Source organism: Dama dama, chromosome 14 (assembly GCF_033118175.1).
Source record: "Dama dama isolate Ldn47 chromosome 14, ASM3311817v1, whole genome shotgun sequence".
In the NCBI taxonomy this organism is placed as follows: domain Eukaryota; kingdom Metazoa; phylum Chordata; class Mammalia; order Artiodactyla; family Cervidae; genus Dama; species Dama dama.
Window position 1 is genome coordinate 43,213,824 of NC_083694.1, and position 19,768 is coordinate 43,233,591.

At 47.4% G+C, this 19,768-nt stretch overlaps 1 protein-coding gene across 1 annotated transcript in view; it reads right to left on the minus strand.

Annotated features, from left to right (window-relative positions):
* The window catches only part of CAMTA1 (calmodulin binding transcription activator 1), a 965,206-nt gene that overhangs the window by 479,760 nt on the left and 465,678 nt on the right, over window positions 1-19,768 (minus strand). The window contains exon 5 of the mRNA XM_061160492.1: window positions 15,046-15,181. Coding sequence (XP_061016475.1) covers window positions 15,046-15,181 — 136 coding nt within the window. The remainder of the gene's footprint in view (window positions 1-15,045; window positions 15,182-19,768) is intronic.

Consider the following 19,768-nt stretch of genomic DNA (forward strand, 5'->3'; position numbering starts at 1 on the left):
TTCCATGTATAAAAACACACAACAAAATGAGGGAGGTTAAATAAAATTTCAGAGTCAGGGCGTCACACCAAAGAAAGTGCTAAGTGTGTGTTTCAGCTGCACTGCAGTGCTCAGAAGGAAGCAGGGAAAGACGGGTGTCTTGGGGTTTCCCAATTTCATCTCCCACAGTCTCCTATGGAAAAGATTACAGTATTTAACCATCTGTCTATTATTTTGGAAAAAGAAAGAGGTCATGGAGTATTCTGAAACTCAAGCTATCAGACAATGCTAATACCTTTGAAATGTCACCATAAGGCAGGCAGATTTGTCATCCTTGCTACGCGTCACTTGGGAGCTCCTTCTGCCTGGTTGGTCCTGCACTGGCGGCTGGACGGTCACACCTACGCCGCCTTCAGCAGCGCCTGCTAATCCCCCCCGGCTCCTGAGAAGGGGCGGAGTCCCAGGGCTTCCCACCTGCTGTCCTCTGCACAGAGGCAGCCCACCAGATAAGCCTGGCTGCCGCATAGCTTCTGCAAGAACAGGGTCAGGGTAGCATCCTAAATTCCATTGGAGCTCTGAGGTCTCATAGGCATCCATAGTCCCCTCCAAGATTTATCAAACCACTGAGGAAATTTCAAGCAAAGGGGGCAGTACCCTGGTCTCCACCAGCATCTTGTGTGCTAGAATACTTAGACCTCAGCTGAGCTTTTCAGCATTAAGAATGAGAAATGGAGGGACTTCCCTGTTGGTCCAGTGATTAAGTATCTGCCTTGCAATGCAGGGGACACAGGTTCGATCCTGGTTGGGGGACTAAGATGCTACATGGCTCAGAGCTACTGATCCTAAGAGCTACAAGTGGAGAATCTGCGTGCCCAACAAAAGATCCCACGTGCCACAACTAAGACCGGATGCAGCCAAATAAATAAATATTACTTTAAAAAAAGAATTACAAGTGGGACGACAAAGATGCGGAGATTAAAGGATTGTAAACTCTAGACACTGAGGAATAAAAGCAGATCATCCGTAAGGAAAGGATGGAAGGAAGCAAAGGGAAGGGAAAAAAAACACAGCCACTTGGTTAGAATTTATGTTTCCGTAAGTGAAACATTAGGATTCTTGTATGAAGAAGAAATTATTGATACGTGTGTTCCCTTAAGGAAGCCTTCTCAGGAGGCCCATTCCGGATTTAATAATAATCCATATTCTTTCCCTGAAATGGCAAACCGGGTCTCTGATTTCCTTATCACCTCCACGGATACATGAATCATTAGGCTGCAAACCAGCAGTGGTTCCGTTTATCACATGCCACCTCGAATATTTAATAAAATAAATTCTAGATAATCAATTCGGGAAGAGTCAACATTTCTTACGCTTTTGTAATAAATGTCTCCCTCTCGCATCCATCAGAAACCTGGACGTAAATCATGGCAGTTGAGATGAAAGAGAAAGAGCCCGGTTTTCTCGTGCTGTCATGTAAACACTTAAACACGGATAAACAGCATTTGCACCCTCCCCACAGCCTCTGTTCCAGGGGCATGTTGGCACATCAAACACGTGCAGGCTGCTTTCAAGGCACTTCAAGCCCAAGGATACAGGCAGTAGCACCTTTCCCTCTTCTGTGAGATCCTTCCTCTAACCCACCTGGTCTCAGCAAGGCCACACACCTTTGACTCAGCTGTCCCTGGACAAGGGATCTCTGAGCACATCACCGGGACTTGCCCACCGTCTCAGCAGTACCATGGAGCAAAGCCTTGGGCTCATGGGAGAGACAGGACTGGTTCCCAGTTTTCACCTCAAGCTCTGCTTTGCAGGACGCTCTTCCTAGTCTCATTAGATGGAGGACAATTATCCTATGTCACATGAAATAAGTGGAATTGTCAATAAATGTCAGGAGAAAGGAGAGACCCTAGTTTCACCAAGACAAGTACAACTAACAATGCTGGCATGTTGTGCAGAAAAGTGTTAATTACTTGCAGAATTATAAGCCAAGTAGCAGAGACATTAGTTTGCTGATGAAGGTCCATCTAGTCAAACTATGGCTTTTCCAGTAGTCATGTATGGATGTGAGAGTTGGACTATAAAGAAAGCTGAGTGCTGAAGAATTAATGCTTTTGAACTGTGGTATTGGAGAAGACTCTTGAGAGTCCCTTGGACTGCAAAGAAATCAAACCAGTTAATCCTAAAGGAAATCAGTCCTGAATATTCATTGGAAGGGTTGATGTTGAAGCTGAAACTCCGATACTTTGGCCACCCGATGCAAAGTACTGACTCGTTGGAAAAGACCCTGATGCTGGGAAAGACCGAAGGCGGGAGGAGAAGGGGACGATAGAGGATGAGATGGTTGGACAGCATCACCAACTCAATGGACATTAGTTTGAGCAAGCTCAAGGAGTTGGTGATGGACAGGGAAACCTGGTATGCCACAGTCCGTGGGGTCGCAAAAAGTCGGACAAGACTGAGCTACTGAACTGAACCGTGAATACCATCAGGTAGCAAACATGAATCCTAGGATGCACCAGTGATCAAATTTAAGTCTGTAAGAGGATTTGTGGCAAGTCCTTCATCATTCCTCGCCCATCTCTCACAAGTGTCCACAGCCCCTCCTATTTCTTCCAGAACCTGCTGCTGTAACCTTGAACAGAAGTCTGTGAAGTTCATCCACAGTCCAAATCCGGCCCTCAGCATGCCTTTATAGATAAAGTCTTATTGGAACACAGTCACATCCATTCCTTAACTATGTAACCTATGGCTGCTTTCACGTTACAATAGTTGCCATGGAGACCTCTAAACTGCAAAACCAAAACTATTTACAGGTTTCCATGCTATCCTAAAGGAACCTATTTCTATGAAACCTTTTGTAAGTTGAAACAGTGTAAAGCAAAGAAGCAATTACCTTAGGACACATCTAGCTAACAAAGACACAAAATAAATGGAGATAAAGCACAGGTGCTCAGACCCAGGTCACAGCTCTGGCAGCTGAATCCTGAGAAGCTGTATGTGGTTCTGGGGGAAGGAGCTTGGTGGCAGCACTCCCATCACTCAGGGTACAGCTTTCTCTACAATGGTATCTGCAAAACCAATGCTGAATGCTATTTTTGCCTTTTTTCCTAAAAGTGAAAATTGTCTGGATTTCTTTCAGCTAGTGAAAACAGGTGCTAACGTAGGTCTTTCATAAAAGTGATGCAGCATAAATTGAACTTTTGAAAAGCAGGGAATTCCTGTACTGTCCAGCTTTTCACAAAAGAAATGCATTCATGTTATCCATTCATTCCAAAAGTGTTTACTGAGCACCAACTGTGTACCAGGTACCACGCCAAGCCCTGGACTACAAGGGGGACATTGGATCAGTGCAAGAATGGGCTGCTTCACCTGGAGGAGAGAGGTCGGGGCTGCTTCGCAGTCATCGGCAGCCTCTCTGTGTGCCCTGTGTCCAGAGATTCGCTGTCCTACCCACGTAATGGCCAAGGGCAGAATAAGATCTAATAGGCTCAAACATCAGAGCCTATTCAGTGAGATATCTATAAAGGATGCTTAGAGTCAAGTAATGAATTACCAGATGAACTTGTAAAATCTTCCTTTGGACATTTTTCTTAAGATAAGATTTTTAAAACTACCTGCCTAGGACTGAGTCACCAAGGGAGGATCCCACCAACAGCAAGAAGATGGCACGTGTCAATCTTTTTCCAAATCCACACGCTTCTGAATCATGGTGGGTAGTGGGTTCATGCATGCATGCTAAGTCACTTCAGTCATGTCTGACTCTGTGCAACCCTATGGACTGTACCCAGCCAGGCTACTCCGTCCATGGGATTCCCCAGACAAGAATATTGGAGTGGGTTGCCATTCCCTTCTCCAGGGGATCTTCCCCACCCAGAGATGGAACCTGCATCTCTTTTGTCTCCTGCATTGACAGGTGGATATTTTATCACACCAAAGGCAGATTTAGATTCAACAAAACTTGGGGCAGGACCTGAAATTCTACCCTTCTAAAGGGCTCCAAGTGGGCTGATATTGCTGACCAATGGACCACACGTGGGAGCAAACAGCCACGTGAAAACATAGGTGTCTCTGCTGGTGTTGGCCTTTGCAGGAGTTTTTTGCAACAAGATGGAAAGGCAAACCCTGAAGGGTACACAGCACTACGAGGTGTTAGAATTAAGAAGAACAAAGAGGAAGTGCAAGGACATTTCATCTGTCTGGAAGAAAAACTCCAGAACAGAAAGGGGCTCTTTTGTGAAATTGCCTGCTTTATGGTTCTAACCTTGAGTCCAGGGAGGGCAAGTGTAGAGCAGCTTAGCAGCCACAAACTCCAACAAACACACACAAGAAACCAGGCAACCAGAGCCAGCCACCATCGAAGCGGCCTCCACCCTCCACTGCATAAGCCGTGTGAAGAGCTTCTCTGTTTCTCATTTACGCAGTAATGCTTCTCTTGCCCCACTCCAGGGAGCACAAAAGTCCTTCACCTCAACTTTATTTCCCCATGGTTTTTGCTGGCCTGTGGGAAGTGGGCAGAGAGAGCAATGGGGGCCCGATTACTCTGCAAGCCACATACCTTCTTCCCCTTGATGGTTTCAACTAAAGGGGGGCCAGGTGTGACTCTTCTAGGACAAGGCTGGTGATTCATGCTCTCCGAGCACCAAGAGCACGGCTCCACTGGAGACAAGCCGCAGTCACCGATGACAGAAGTAAATTTGCCCAGCAATGTGAGGGAATTGAAAGATGTGCAGAAGATCAATAATTTACTATTCAGTCAAGCGAAGGCCAGAGATATCCTTTACCCAACGCAAACAACCAAATCTGGTCATTTACTGAGGTGGGTAGCAGTTAGGATATATATCATGTTCTTAAAAGGCACCCCCAGCCTCCAGACGAGGCCATAAATAATGCTTACAAATCAAGGCTGTGTGGCCTGGGTAACGTCTAACTTTGTGCCTGCCGAACGTGGAGGCCAAAACAGAGGGAGGCCCTGGGTGAATTTTGACAGTGGTGTTCAAGGGTTTCTGTTGTAATTGAATATGCTAAAATTTCCATTCATGTCCTTGTGGGCTAATCTGCAATGATATTAAGGGACTGTTATGATAATAATTAAATACAAGCTCGGCATACCAAGTTGGCATTCTGCAGCTCCACCTTCTCGGGGAGTTTCTAGTTCAATAAGGCTGCAATCAAGTTTAAAAAGGGAATTGCAAAATATTTTACATGTTGTCATCTACCAGAGATATGACGAAGGCAAAAACTATAAACGTGTTCCTTCAAAATCGTCCTGGCACCTCCTTCACTAACAAGTTGCTTTCTAAACACTGCTGGCAGGAGGCCTGCCTTCCTCCAGGCAGTGGTCTATTAAGGGCACGGAACTCAGGCTTCCGCAGACCTCCTGGGAGAGGAGGCACCTAGGACTCACTTCTCAGAGAGGGCAGGAAGGGCCCCAGCCTGGCAGCATGTGGGTTCATCAGCTAACTAACTGCCAGGAAGTTCTTCTTTCCTAAGCCAGGGCCAGTGTCTGTCCTTGTTTTTCTGGTTCCTGTATTGATGATGTGTCTGGAGAGAAACCAACCCAATTCTTCAAGTCTTCAATGAGACCGATACCCAAGCAGCCAAATCTCTGTCTGCAAAGACACCCAGGAAACTGCTCAGATGGTGAGAGGGTAACCAGACAAAATACAGGACTACATGTGAGCTTCAGAGATGCACCAGATAACTTTTCAGTATAAGAGACTTTCCAGGTGATATAGTGGATGGGAATCTGCCTGCCAGTGCAGAGGCCACAAGTTTGATCCCTGGTCCTGGAAGATTCCACATGCCATCTTAGCCCATGTGCCACAACTATTGAGCCTGCACTCTAGAGCCTGGGAGGGAAGCCACAAACTCCTGAAGCCCAAGTGCCCTAGAGCCCGTGATCCACAAGAAAAGCCACCACAATCAGTAACCCGTGCACTGCAATAGAGTAGCCCCTGCTCACTGCAACTGGAGAAGGCCCGAGCACAGCAAAGAAGACTCAACACAACCAAAAATAAACAAACTATTAGTAAAAAGCTTTAGTATAAGTATGTCCCAAATATTGTGAGGACCATTCTTGCACTAAAAAATCTATTCTTGTTTAACTCAAGTTCAAATGGGGCTGAGCATCTATATCTCATGTATGTGTATGGGTGTGTGCATGTGTGTGTATGTGTGTGTGTGCATGCGTGCACACTAAATCTGGCAACCCTACATGGGGAGAGTGAGCACACAGACCTTTATCACCAGGGTGAGAATATCCTGTAGCTTCAGGAGTAATGGAAATGGGCAGTTCATCCCAGGAGCAGATTAACATAACATGGAAATATAAGAAGCTCCTAAAAGACTTGGCTGAAACCAGAGCTAAGACAGGTCATGCAGGGTATTCAGAGTGTTGAGGACAAACTCCCAACCTCGGAAGTGGATGACATCCAGGTCTTCTGCAGCCCGTGGTGGCCTGACAGAGCCAGGCTCCTGGGCTGGAGGCTCAGTGAGGTAAGAACTCTTTTCCCTTGACTGGTTGGAGTTACGAGGAAGGGCTGACCAGTGACCAAAAAGGGGGCCATCACTTCTCCGAAAGGCTTTCCTGATCCCCAGTCTTGACTTTGACCCAGGCTTTTGTGCTCAGTGCTATATGTTAATCTTTTCATTCCCAGGATTCTGTGGACCAAGAACACATCTTCTGGGGATCCAGGTACTTTGGAAGTCAATGAGGTATAGTGATGAGGAAACTGGGAATTTGAAAGACAATTTCCCAGACAGACCTGGTAGGGTATGGTATCTTGACTCTGATATTAACCAGCTAGTGTATCCTTGGATACATTTCTTTGTGTGCTCAGTTGCTCAGTCAAGTCCGACTCTGTGACTCCATGGACTGTAGCCTGCCAGGCTCCTCTCCGCATGGAATTCTCCAGGCAAGAATACGGGAATGGGTTGCTGTTTCCTACTCTAGGGGATTGTCCAGACCCAGGAATTGAGCCCATGTCTCCTGAATTGGCAAGGGGATTCTTTACCACTCTATCACCTGGGAAACCCCCATTTATTTACCTCCAGAAAATTAATTACTTTGTCAAAAATGAAGATCATGGGACTTCCCTAGTGCTCCAATGGTTTTAAGAATCTGCATGCCAATGCAAGAGTCACAGGCTCAACCCCTGGTCCCAGAACATTCCATGTGCTACAGGGCAACTAAACCCATGTGCTGCAACTACTGAGCCCGCGCTCGCTAGAGCCTGTGCTCTGCAACAAGGGATGCCATCACAACAAGATGCCCGTGGACCGCAACAAAAAGCAGACCCTACTTGCCACAACTAGAGAAACCCCACACATGACAACAAAGACCCAGGAGAGCCATGAATACATAAACACAAAGAGGATCATGACAGTACCTACCCACGCTGGGTAGGCAAGCTGCCAAGTCACTGAATAAGATGGTACTTGTCAAGTGCTGGGTACAGGAGCAAGTATTCAATAGATATTCACTAAATGATGCATAACATCCTTGCTGTTGCATCATCGGCTGGCTGTGGTCAGGGACGAGGGAGCCCCAAGAAGAGAAGTAGAACCAGCACCCTGGCCAGGCCTTCATGAGCTGGTGGACTGTGAACAGAAAGGGTGCTCTGGCCCCTTCAAAATGTAGCTGGCTTATGTTATTTATTAGTTAAAAATTTAATTATATGAATTGGGTAGGGACGTGCCACCAGGGATGCTAAGTAATTAGAAATTAAGGAGGGACTATGGATTTGTGTTCCTGAATTGATTCCACCAAAACACACCCAGGTAACAGGAAATTAAGTTTAATGTGTGCGCGTGCCAGCAGAATGTGGCACAAAAATTCGGATGATTGAAAGCCAAAAGAGAACCGCGGGAGACTCTCCCAGCTGCCATTTAACAGACTGGCTCCCGGGGCTTCCCTGGTGGCTCAGTGGTAAAGAATCCATCTGCCAAGTCAGGAGACACGGGTTCAATCCCTGGTCTGGGAAGATCCAACATGCCGCAAGACAACTAAGCCCATGAGCTGCAACTGCTGAAACCGACATGCCCTATAGCTTATGCTCTGCAACAAGAGAAGCCACTGCAATGAGAAGCCCTCGTACTGCAACTAGAGAAAGCCTGTCTGCAGCAATGAAGACCCAGCACACCCATATGTAAATAAATAAATCTTCAAAAAAAAAAAAAAGGGACTGGCTCCCTGAACTGGAGACAGTCATAAGACCAGACACCTTGATCACATCTCTCAGAATCAGATGGGGAGGGTGGACGAGACTGGACATCCCCAAGATCTGAGTTCGATTCTCAGACATGTGACCAGCAGGGATAAAAATACCTGCTGTGACTGAATGGCAGGGCTGGGGCGAGGCTCAGAGGAGGGGGTAACTGTGAAGGCGGGTGGTCCTTCAGCAGATCCCCCTGCTCAGAACAAGTTTCCGTGGGTGACTGAGGAGAACCTCTCCTCAGATAGAGAAACAAGTTTGTCCCCAAACCATTTCTCCATCGCAACAATCAACATACCATACTAAAATGACAGTTTCAAGTTTCTGAAGGTTCCCCAATAGGATCCTCTGTCTTACTTGCCTGTCTCTATCCTCTCCGAATCACCTGGTATCTAGACACCAGATAATGGTGTTAAGTATCTAGAAAATCTGTGTTGTTTAGTCACTAAGCTGTGTCCCACTCTTTGAGACCCCATGGACCCCATCAGACTCCTCTGTCCATGGGATTTTTCACAGCAAGAACACTGAAGCAGGTTGCCATTTCCTTCTCCAGGGGATCTTCCTGACCCAGGGGTCAAACCTGTGTCTCCTGCATTGGCAGGTAAATTCTCTACCACCGAGTCACCAGGGAAGCCCAATCTAGAAAATAATATGTGTTTATTAAACTGGACAGAACTCATATAGACTCACAGAGAACACTTCCTCAAGGGAGGCGCAGGTGGAGCACTATAGCAATTAAAAACAGGATAATTTCTTCTGGCTGTAGAAGATCAGAGAAGATACCCTGGAAGGTTCAGAAGTTATTAATACAAGGCTGGCAGACATGGAAAAAAGAGGTTTTGAGCAAGGAACTCTTTATACAATGTAGACCAGTGGGCTCATGGCAAGTCTGAAGAGGAATGGGAATGACATAATGCATCCACAGACCAAAGCCACACGATCATTTGCAGAAGGCAAGAAAAAATCTGCATTCTTTTTAAAAGCACAGAGTGCCAACACAGACTCATTTGCCCCTTCCTGAGCTTCTGCCCCTCAGCTGTTTCATCAGTCAACTCACTTCCTCCTTATCTATTCATTGCCATTTCCCAAACCTGATTTGGGCACCATACATGTTTGTGGCTGACTATTTTAAATATTTCCCATCAGCTGCAAGCAAGATACCTATTTATCTTATTGCTGCAAGCAGAGCTGAAATGATCTGGCATCACCACGAGGCAGACAGTTATTTCATGCCCTGCTAATTCCTAATGCGGTAACTACAATATTGCTCCTACTTTTAAAAGAGGTGCCTTTTTTGTTCCTTCTTAATATGTGGCCTAAGTGTCCAAGTAAAAAACCTCACTTCTAATAAGGCCAAGTCCAAAAACATATCCTTGCCTACCGCTGCCACGTTCCAGATGGGGCATTGAGCTTTCAGGCGTTCAGTTGAGAAGTCAAAGCAGTTTTTCATTCTTTCAGGCAGCACAAACAGGTCAGCAAAACAAAACTCTCTTTACAACTGAAAATTCCAATCAGAGGCAATGGCGGGCCTTTCTGCAGGGCAGATGATACAGACGAGAGGGTTCCTTTCCACCTCGGAACAGGCTCGGGAGGAAGGATGTGTTTGTCCATGCTACCCACGGTCAAATCAACAACCCACTGGTTCTAAAGGCAGGATGTCTATGGCAAGGAAAACCTTGTGACCAGAGCAGAGAGAGCCTTGTCCCCAGGGGGTGAGCATCTGGTGTGCAAAGGGCTGGAAGGGATGCTGACAGGTTGTTAGTCTGGGCATCTGTTGCTTTAAATCATCTTAGCTATTTTTCAACAGCCTCTGTCTCTGTCCACTGATACTCCTCATCCCTACCTTGCCACTGTCTGGCTCCTCCAGCACTTAGTGCCCTGTGTCTATGTCTTAAGACCAAGTCTGCCTTAGACACCTATGTGTCCTCCTATCCCAGCCCTCAGGAACCCCCAGTTGTGAGCTTGATTTTTTTTTTTTTTTTTGTCCCCACGAGATGGGGAGTGTTCTTGATGACATTACCACATCTTCAGTACCTTCCCCAGTGATAGTGGGTAGAAAGTATTTGACAGCAGGCTGATGAACAAAGGGTGTGTGCTGGACTTGACCCGAAACCCCACCAGAGTGCCAAAGGCAAGTGCTCACACTGTAGAGCCAGGCAGGCCTTGGGGCTCAAGTCCCAGCTCCACGCTGATTCAGGGTGGGATGTGGAGCAAGGAAGCCCTCTCAAGGCGCCATCACTTCACCTATGAAATGGGTGTAACAGTATGTATCTGGCATGGATGTTTTGAGAAGGGTTGAGTGAGATAGCATACCAGGCATATAGGAGATTCATTAGCCTGCAGCCAGGGGTGGCTCCTGTTATGACAGCGGTCCCCAAACTTTTTCGGCACCAGGGACCAGTTTTGTGGAAGATAATGTTTCCACAGACCGGGGAGTGGGGTGGGGATGGTTTGGGGATGATTCAAGAACATTATACTTATTGTGTACTTTATTTCTACTATTATTACATCAGCTCCGCCTCAGATCATCAGACATTAGATCCCAGAGGCTGGGGATCCCTGAGTGATGGGACCCCAGCAGTGAGGGTGTTGGGAGGTCGACAGCCTGGATTCTGAGACACTGGGCACTTTCAGAAGAGAGGTGTGCAGACACGGCTGAAGACAGCCAGAGAAGAGCACTGTGAACTTGAAAAGTGCTCTTCTAGATCAGCTTGAAGAACATCTCCCTGGGCTGACTTCACCCAGCGCATCCCAGCCGTGGTGTGGCAATCCCAGGGGCATGGGGTCACAAGATGTACCTCTCTGCTCTCCAGGAATATCCCCCACTTCCCTGCCAAAAACAGCTCGTCTCCCCTACCCAGGCCCCAGGTAAGCAGGCATCAATCTACCTGGTGAGCAGGACCCGTTTCAGGCCTGCTGAGATTTCATCTCACGAAACATTGACACCACAACCACCTTCTTTTTTCCTCCCTGCCAACCTCTGTCATCCCTAGAAACCTTATCGAGCTGGCTTCTCCTTGGCTTACAGACAAGACAACTAATCACGGACCTTAGAGCTCAACAGCCTCCAAAGCAGCTGCCCCCATCCTGGGCCAGGATGAGAAAATCAATGTGCCTCTGAGTTGCTGTCTGTGCCGAGGGCCCCAGCCTCTGAGAACAAAAGCAGCCAGGCCTCAAGCAGTTCCGTGAACAGGGCTGGAAGTTTTCCTGGCCTGAGGGAAGGCTTACAGCAAGTGATGTGTTAAACGGTGGATCCAAATATCTTTATCATGCCCTCGAAGAGAGGAAACTGGGCGGGTGGTAGAAAAATCACAGTCCCAAGACCCGGGCAGGGCTGTCTGCCTCACCCAGCAGTAGGGGTAGCTGGTGGGCACCATGTCTGGCATGATATAGGTACTCAGTCAACAGAAACCACTGGATTGAATCCAATGAAGGAGAGAGTGAAAGTGTTAGTTGCTCAGTCCTGTCCAATTCTTTGTGACTCCATGGACTGTAGCCCACCAGGCACCTCTGTCCATGGAATTCTCCAGGCAAGAATACTGGAGTGGAGTGCCATTTCCTTCTCCAAGGGATCTTCCCAACCCAGGGATCGAACCTGGGTCTTAGGCATTGCAGGCAGGTTTACCATCTGAGCCACCAAGGAGGACTGAAGAAGGAAGAAGGGTCCAAACTGGGAAGTCCCTCCCCTTGTGAGATTCAAAACCCACCTGTGTTCACACGGCAGTTTCCCAGGTACAAAGGACCACCTGCCTACTGTCCCCAGAAGGACTACTGGGCTTCAGTTACTGGTCTAGCTCAGAACAAAGGCAGGAGAAATGCCACTGAGAAGTGGGACTTGTCTTGCCAGAGAAGCCTTCCTTTGGGACTGTTTACAAATCCTACCCAGGGTAGACAATCCGCAGCAGAGGACTTCCATGAACACCAGAATGAACGAGCTCATCCCCACAAGTAACTGAGAACAACTCCAATTCACACTGAACGGGGTACCTTCTTTCACCTAGCAGCACATGAGAGGCACAGAAGAAATGGTCATTCTCAGTGCTGGTGGGAGGGAGGTTGGCACAACCACTCAGGAGCAATTTGGCCATATCCAGTAAGACTGAGGGGCTTCCCAGGTGGCACTGGGAACCCACCTGCCAATGCAGGAGATGCAAGAGACGCGGGTTCGATCCCTGGGTCAGGAAGATCCCCTAGAGGAGGAAATGGCAACCCACTCCAGTATTCTTGTCTGGAAAAATCCCATGGACAGAGGACCCTGGCGTGCTACAGTCCATGGGGTTACAAAGAGTCAGACATGACTGAGCAACTGAGTAAGACTGAAAATTCTCAGACCCTACACCCAGCAATGCCAAGTCTTGCACAAGCAGGCAAGGATCGTAACATTGACCCAAACATCATAATGTTGGAAAACTGGAAAGAATCCAAAGTCCACCTACCAAGGAGGGTCTCAAATGCTCCTAAGTTGAATACTCCAGAACAGTTCAAAGGGATGAAGGACTCTCAGAATCACATGACTAAATGAGAAAGGTAAGCCAGGAAACACTATGGAAATTATGACACACAGTTCCACCCAACTGTAAGATCTTCGCTTACAGGAAGCTTCTTCTCACCCAGAAAGCTTCTCTAATTATCACAGGCCACTCTGAACCCCAGAACATGCCTCTTTAAAGCTCAGCCTTCCATACTGCTCAGCACTGTTAGTGACTTTTAGGCACATATATGGCTACCTCCTCAATTTGAAGGTGAGTTCTTGGGACCCAGAACACTACTCCTGTTTCCTCAGTGGACACCACAGGGCCCTCCCTGCACAGGGTAGGGCCACAGGTAGGTGTTTGCTGATCGACTCAATGGGACAGCTCCCCAAACTCACTGGGATCAGCCACCACATCTCACTGGGTGAGAGCCTCACTCTCACTGTGGGGTCTCACTGTGGGGCCTCACTCTCCAAGAACCTGAAAACATACCCCCTTGTGATGCTGCCAAGGCTCCTCCAAGCCTGCCTCCCATCACTACCTCCCCACCGCCACTCATGCCCGGAAAGTCATGGAAACCCGCCACCACCTTGTCCATTCATCCCTTTCCTCGGTGGTCTGAGGGTCCAATCCACCTCCCCACCATGTCTACATATTAGCCTGCAGGAAAGGGAGCCACAAATAACTCCAAACATAAATGTGGCCTAAAAATACCCATAAATCATTCTGATTCCATCCAGTGACGATTCTAATTTACAACAGGAAGGAAGAAAATGAACACTGGGGCTTTTTTCCCCCCTGAGCTTTGGCTGCTGCCAAGCCAGAATCCCACCCCACCGTTATTAATACTTACAACCAGAAGTTCCAGAGTTACATAGCATAGAGATAAAATCTACCAGATGCCCATGGGCACAGGGGCTGAGGGCCATGGTTTGGCTGTGAATTCCCACAGCCTGGGTGGCCCTTCATTAGTGGCTCCACCCACACTTGTCACTTTCTACCTATCCCTTCATCAGGGGAGATCAGAGCAAAACCCTGCCTTCCTCTGATCCCTGTAACAATGGCTACACAATCACCAGCCACAGTCCAGGGATTGGGTCTGGAGCAGCCTGTTGAGGTAATCTGCATTTGAATGTTCTCTACAGTTGCTTTTTCCTGGCTGTGCAAGCAATGAACCCAGGAGAACAGAGGGAACTGGGGTTTCTCCTACCCTAGCTTTTTCTTTGTTCATCATCATAAAGCATTGTTATTAGGTGTTTTTAAAAAAATGCAAAGGCATAAAACAAAAGTTATCTCTCTCTGTGGGGCAATATAATAAAAGCCATTGGATGCTATTTTTAACAGCCATAAAAGCACATGATTAATATAGAAGAAGTCGTAATGACAAAGCGCGTCACAAAGAGCATCAGCGTGGAGGGTGAGCCGTTGAACTCGAGTGGGTCCCAGCCATCAATCCTGATACACTGGAGGACCCAAAGTGCCAGTGGACTCCGGGAGGCCCCTTTCTGGCCACTGTGAAATCCTAGGTGGATCGCGGCCAGCTTCTGGTCCTGGTCCAAGACAGGAGCTGCCAGACTCCCAGGGAAGATCCTTTACGAGGACCAGCAAGAAAAGCAAAGAGGGTGCTCTCACTAACTTGCAGGCCAGGACGCACCATGATTCAAGTTCTCTCTCTCCTGCTATGATATGTGGCTCAGCCCCTCAAACAATGGAAAAGATGAACCAGGGGAATGTCTCCGTGGCTCCCTAAGGGTGAGAGCACGCGGGGTCAGGACGATACCAAGGAAACCAGACCGTACCCTGTTCTCCCACAGGCCCCAAACTGAAGTTGGCACAACATTCGGAGATGCCCTCTGCAGTGCCCACCTCTGCCCGAGCCCTGTGACACACCTGTTAGCCCATCTAATGATCTGCAACACCTGTGAGCTCCCTGAGGCTGCAACACCCAGAGGGAAACAGAAGGGTCTGTCAGTAGAGGGAGGGAAGCCAGGTTTTGGTTGGGGACCACCGGTTCCCAGGGGACCCGCTCAACTGAGCACCACCTGGAGAGGAAGATGCCACACACAGCTCCCTGTTCTCTTACAAACTCTCAAAGCACAAGTGGCTCCTTGGGATCTGCAGGAACCTTGCAGATCCCAATGTATATGCCAAGGACTCTCAAGAATCAGAAACATCTTAGCTAAATCTGATTTCATGGAAATTGTAAATGGAGACTATTAGGGTAAGAAGGTAGGAAAAAAGAGAAACAACAAATGGGGTCTTGGCAAACAAAAATGCCTTTGAACAATAGGGGCCTGGCATCAAATGACCCCAGAGCAATTCCATCCTCTTGCAGCCTGGAAATGACATTCGTGAAGCAAGAGAGCTTTTCTGTTCTTTACCTCCACTCCCTGGACCTTCAGTTTCATGTGGTCCTCTCTGGTCGTTTTGCCATCTTTCCTCTTTTTCCAGCAATACCCATCTTTCCTGTATTTCACTTTCTTCCTGTTGTAGAGAATCATGGAGCCATTCTGGGGTCTGGAAACAACAAATGGTTAAGTTACCAAGAGAACCAAGCAAGAAAAAAATTTATGAAGAAAGATATCATAGACCAGTAAAAGTCTCTACAGAAAAGCAATATTCCACATTTGCTGGAACATAATTTTTCACCTTTTATTGCAGCTCCCTGGATTAACCGTGTTTTACAGCCAGCCAAAATTTGCTTGTGGATTTGGTACCTAATGAATTAAATGTGTCAATGATAGGCTTAAAAAACATCCCCTTAGTAATATCCACCGTCTAATCAGGATATACGATGTGGGGGCCTGAGCTCTGCCCTGAAAAGCAGGAAAAAGAGAGAAAGCAAAAAAGAGCCGGGGGTGTTGTCGCAGCCTGCAATATCTTATCTCTTGTGGAAAGATTTTCCTCACATCTTTTAATCCATCACCCTACATTAGGAAATAAATAAGTTTAACGCAGACACTAGATGACTATGTTAAACGCAGACCAGTGGAAGAACTAGACGCCGAGGCCAGATGCTCTGATTCATTGCCTGCATTTAGATTCCTGCTGGATGGGGAAGAGCCCTACAGCACTTCTTCCCAAGCAAGCTAAGTACCTGATTTTTTCCCATTTGGGCTTCAGCTGTCAAAGGGCTCAGCACCGCCAGGCAATCTGTCTATTCTGTCCACGACCATAGTAAGTTAGAAAAATAGTTACCCACATGCTCATGCCAAGAGCAGGAGGGCTGTTCTCTGTGCCCTTTACAAAGGACAAAGAGAATTTTCCTGAAAGACCTCAAGTGTCAACCACAGAGAGCAAAGGATGTTTACTCTCATCCTCATAGCCATGAAGAAAGTGAAAGTGTTAGTCACTCAGTCCTGTCCCCCCAGGCTCCTCTGTCCATGGGATTTCCCAGGCAAGAATACTGGAGTAAGTTGCCATTTTTTTCTTCAGGGGATCTTCCTAACCCAGGGTTCGAACCCAGGTCCCTTGCATTATAAGCAGATTCTTTACCATCTGAGCCACCAGGGAAACCCCTCATAGCCATCACCTTGATGTATTTTAGTTTGGGGACATCAAGGAAACAAAGAACTAAACTCTCCTGGCAGCTGAGAGCAGGTATTGTGGCAAGCCTTCCAGAATAAAGTTCCAATAGCTGTAGCCTGGAAAATCCTTCAAGGAAGATGCCCCTGAAAGCTACAGCGCACAGTACACCCACCCTGGTCAGCTCCGTATCCCTCTCCACCTGAAGGCTCAGCACAGAGAAAGGAAAGGCCAGTGATCTGAGCACCCAGGGGACCACACAGGCCTTCTAGCTCCCTCCTAGCCAGTGTGAGACAGCTCCTGACACAAACAGGGCAAAGCAAGGGCTTTCCTCTTTTTTTTTTATTTAATTTAATTTTTATTCCTTAGCTGCAAGATGTGGAATGCTGGATCTTAGTTCCCTGACCAAGGATTGAACCCACACCCCCTGCAGTGAAAGCGTGGAGTCTTAACCACTGAACTGCCAGGGAAGTCTTTTTTTTTTTAATCAATATATTTTTTATTGAAGTACAGTTGATTTGCAATGTTGTGCTAATTTCTGCTGCACAGAAAAATGATTTAAGTATACATACATATACCCTGATGCTAGGAAAGATGGAAGGCAAAAGGAGAAGAGGGTGGCAGAGGATGAGATGGTGAGATAGCATCACCAACTCAATGGCCATGAATCTGAGCAAACTCCAGGAGACAGTGAAGGACAGGAAAGCCTGGCGTGCTGTAGTCCATGGGGTTGCAGAATTGGACAGAACTTAGTGACTGAACAACAACATATATGTATGTGTGTATATATATAAACACACATACATTTTGGGGGGCTTCCATGGTGGCTCAATGGGTAAAGAATCCATCTGCAATGCAGGAGATGTAAGAGATGCAGGAAGATCCCTGGAGGAGGGCATGGTAACCTACTCCAGTATTCCTGCCTGGAGAATCCCATGGACAGAGGAGCCTGGTGGGCTACAATCCATGGAGTCTCACAAAGTCAGATGTGACTGAACATGCATGCATACATTTTTAAAAATACTCTTTGCCATTATGGTTTGTCATAGGATATTGAGTAGAGTTTCCTGTGCTATATAGTAGGATCTTGTTTATTCACTCTATATATAAAAGCTTACATCTGCTAACTCCAACCTCACACTCCATCCCTCCCCCAACCCCCTCCCCCTTGGCAACCACCAGTCTGTTCTCTGTGCCCAGGATTCTGTTTCTGTTAGATAGATTCCTTCTGATGCAAGCTGGCTGCTGTTTCTCTGCTGCAGTAGAGGTGAGGAAGTTTGCAACCAGGCTTCCCTGGGGCCCAGGGCAAAAGCCTCCATCCCAATCTTTTCTTTTCCTTTGAACTATGTGCCATTTCACAATTGGACACAGACCACTGACTATTGATCTCTTACTATTCCATTGTCTATAGGGAAGAAAAAAATCACTCTAGGGTGACAGCGGCTAATTGTAGTTCCCACCCAGCGGGGTGGTGTCATTCAGCGGCAAAGTGATGACTAACCAGTGATTCCATTGGAAATTACAGACTTTCCACAGTGATTCCCAGCACTTCGTTGTTTGCTGATCACCGTGCAATTGGTTTGTGTCAGTGTTGGTTTCCTCCTTTAAGTCTGCGCCGACTAAAACAATCTGGAAACAGCTCAGCACGCTTGTCACAACCTGTCAGCTGATGATATCTGTCTTGCTCTTACCAGTCTGTATTGAAAACCTTACAGTTCTCTTTCATTTCTGAATGGGAGGGAAGCTGGAATCTGGGCCCCACTGTGCCAGGCCCTTTCCACTGCAGCCCTGTTCTCATCTTCAGAGAGCTGGCTCCCTAAAAGACCCATTAGACGGACCCTGAAGCCCAAAAGCTGTACTTAGCCACTTCCCAGGGAATAAGCAAAGAAGACATCCCATCAAATAGACGGGTGCTGCTTGTCTTGTCCCCTCCAAAGAAGAACAAAGAGACCCACAAGAGTGTTGCAGGGACCCCCTCCATCCCAGAAAACTCATCTATTGGAGAAGATGTGACATTAACCCTATCAGCTTCTCATGAGCTGAGACAGGATTTGTGATTTGTTCTGTTCCTCTTGGTCATCCTAAACATGGTCACTGACCCTCTGCAGTGTCTTCAGGCCAACTGTCCCCAGATCATAAATGGTATGACCCAGAGAGAGTGGGCATCCACAGATACCATCATGTCCATAGTCAGAACCACAATAGCACCCACTGAGGAAATCTGCCTTCTTCTGGTGACCCACCCTTTGCTTTCTGGGAGGGCAAGGGGCCCTGTCATCTGACACTTCTGGCAGGATATAATCCCACAGGGAACCTAAGTGTCCAACTTAAATGGCCTTAATAAATGGAATCATCATTTTAACTCGCAATAATGAGCAACCTAATAGTGTTTAATCCACCACTCTGATTTTATTAGAACTTGCTCTGCTCTGCATGATGGGGAAAGTCCCTCCGCCCACAGTTCACAGGTCCTGAGGACAGAGAGGGAAAGCCAAGGGGCTGCAGCGGGGCCCATGTGCCCCCCCAATGCAAAGGGAGTGGGGCTGCCCTGCCTGCCAGAGAACACTCAGGAGTGAAAAAGAGCAGAGGGGAAGATCTGAGGAAGGAGTGGAGGCTGGGGCACTACTCTGGGGGGAAGGAGAGGTGGGCTAGACCCCATGAGAGGGGCCCCATCAAGGGAGAAAACTTGAGTAAGTTTCATTTCTGCCTAAAAGGGAGCACCCACTTGAGAGGAGCAAAGAAGTGGGAATGGACTTGAGGACAGAGGGTGATGCAACTGCAAGGAAGATGCACAGAAAAATCGGTGTTTTCTTTTATGTTACCAGCTCCCAGTGAGCAGCAGCTCTAGGGGGAGCACGCCATGTGTGGTCTAGGTTTGCTTCTATTTCTACATCTACAACTACATCTGTGCTCAAGTCACTCAGCAGTGTCCTACTCTTTGCAACCCTGTGGACCGTAGCCCACCAGGCTCTAGGTCCCATGGAATTTTCCAGGCAAGAATACTGGAGTCGGTAGCCATCTCCTATATCTGCATCTGTAGCCATGTCTATAGCCACATCTGTCTCTCCATCCCTGTCTACATCTATACCTATATCTATGTCTACACCTATGTCTGTATCTGAATCTATGTCTATGTCTGTATCTACATATACTTCTTTATCCATGTCATTTTTTTCATCCTCACGGCAACCCTATGAAGTAGCTACTATCACCATCCCCAACATAAAGATGAGGAAATCAACTCTTTCTAGCCAGAAGGTGACCGAGCAGAAGTCACTTGGAATCACTGTGACTCCAGAGCTTCCTCTGAGGCATAGACTACCAGGCCAGGTTTGAATCCTAGTTCTGCCCTCCTGGCTGGGGGAATCCTGATGCCCTGAAAGCACCCTTCATCCAGCAGATGAGGACTTGGTAGTTTCCTTCCAGGCTTCCTCACTTCCTGTCTGGGTGGAATAATATGGAACCCATCCAGACCTCCTTATAAGCTCCAGTCGCCCATGATGGTGACTTGCTGGAGAAAAGTACTTTTTTTTTATGCCTCCCCTTCCTCTCTCATGTTCAGACTCCTCCTCCAGTGTT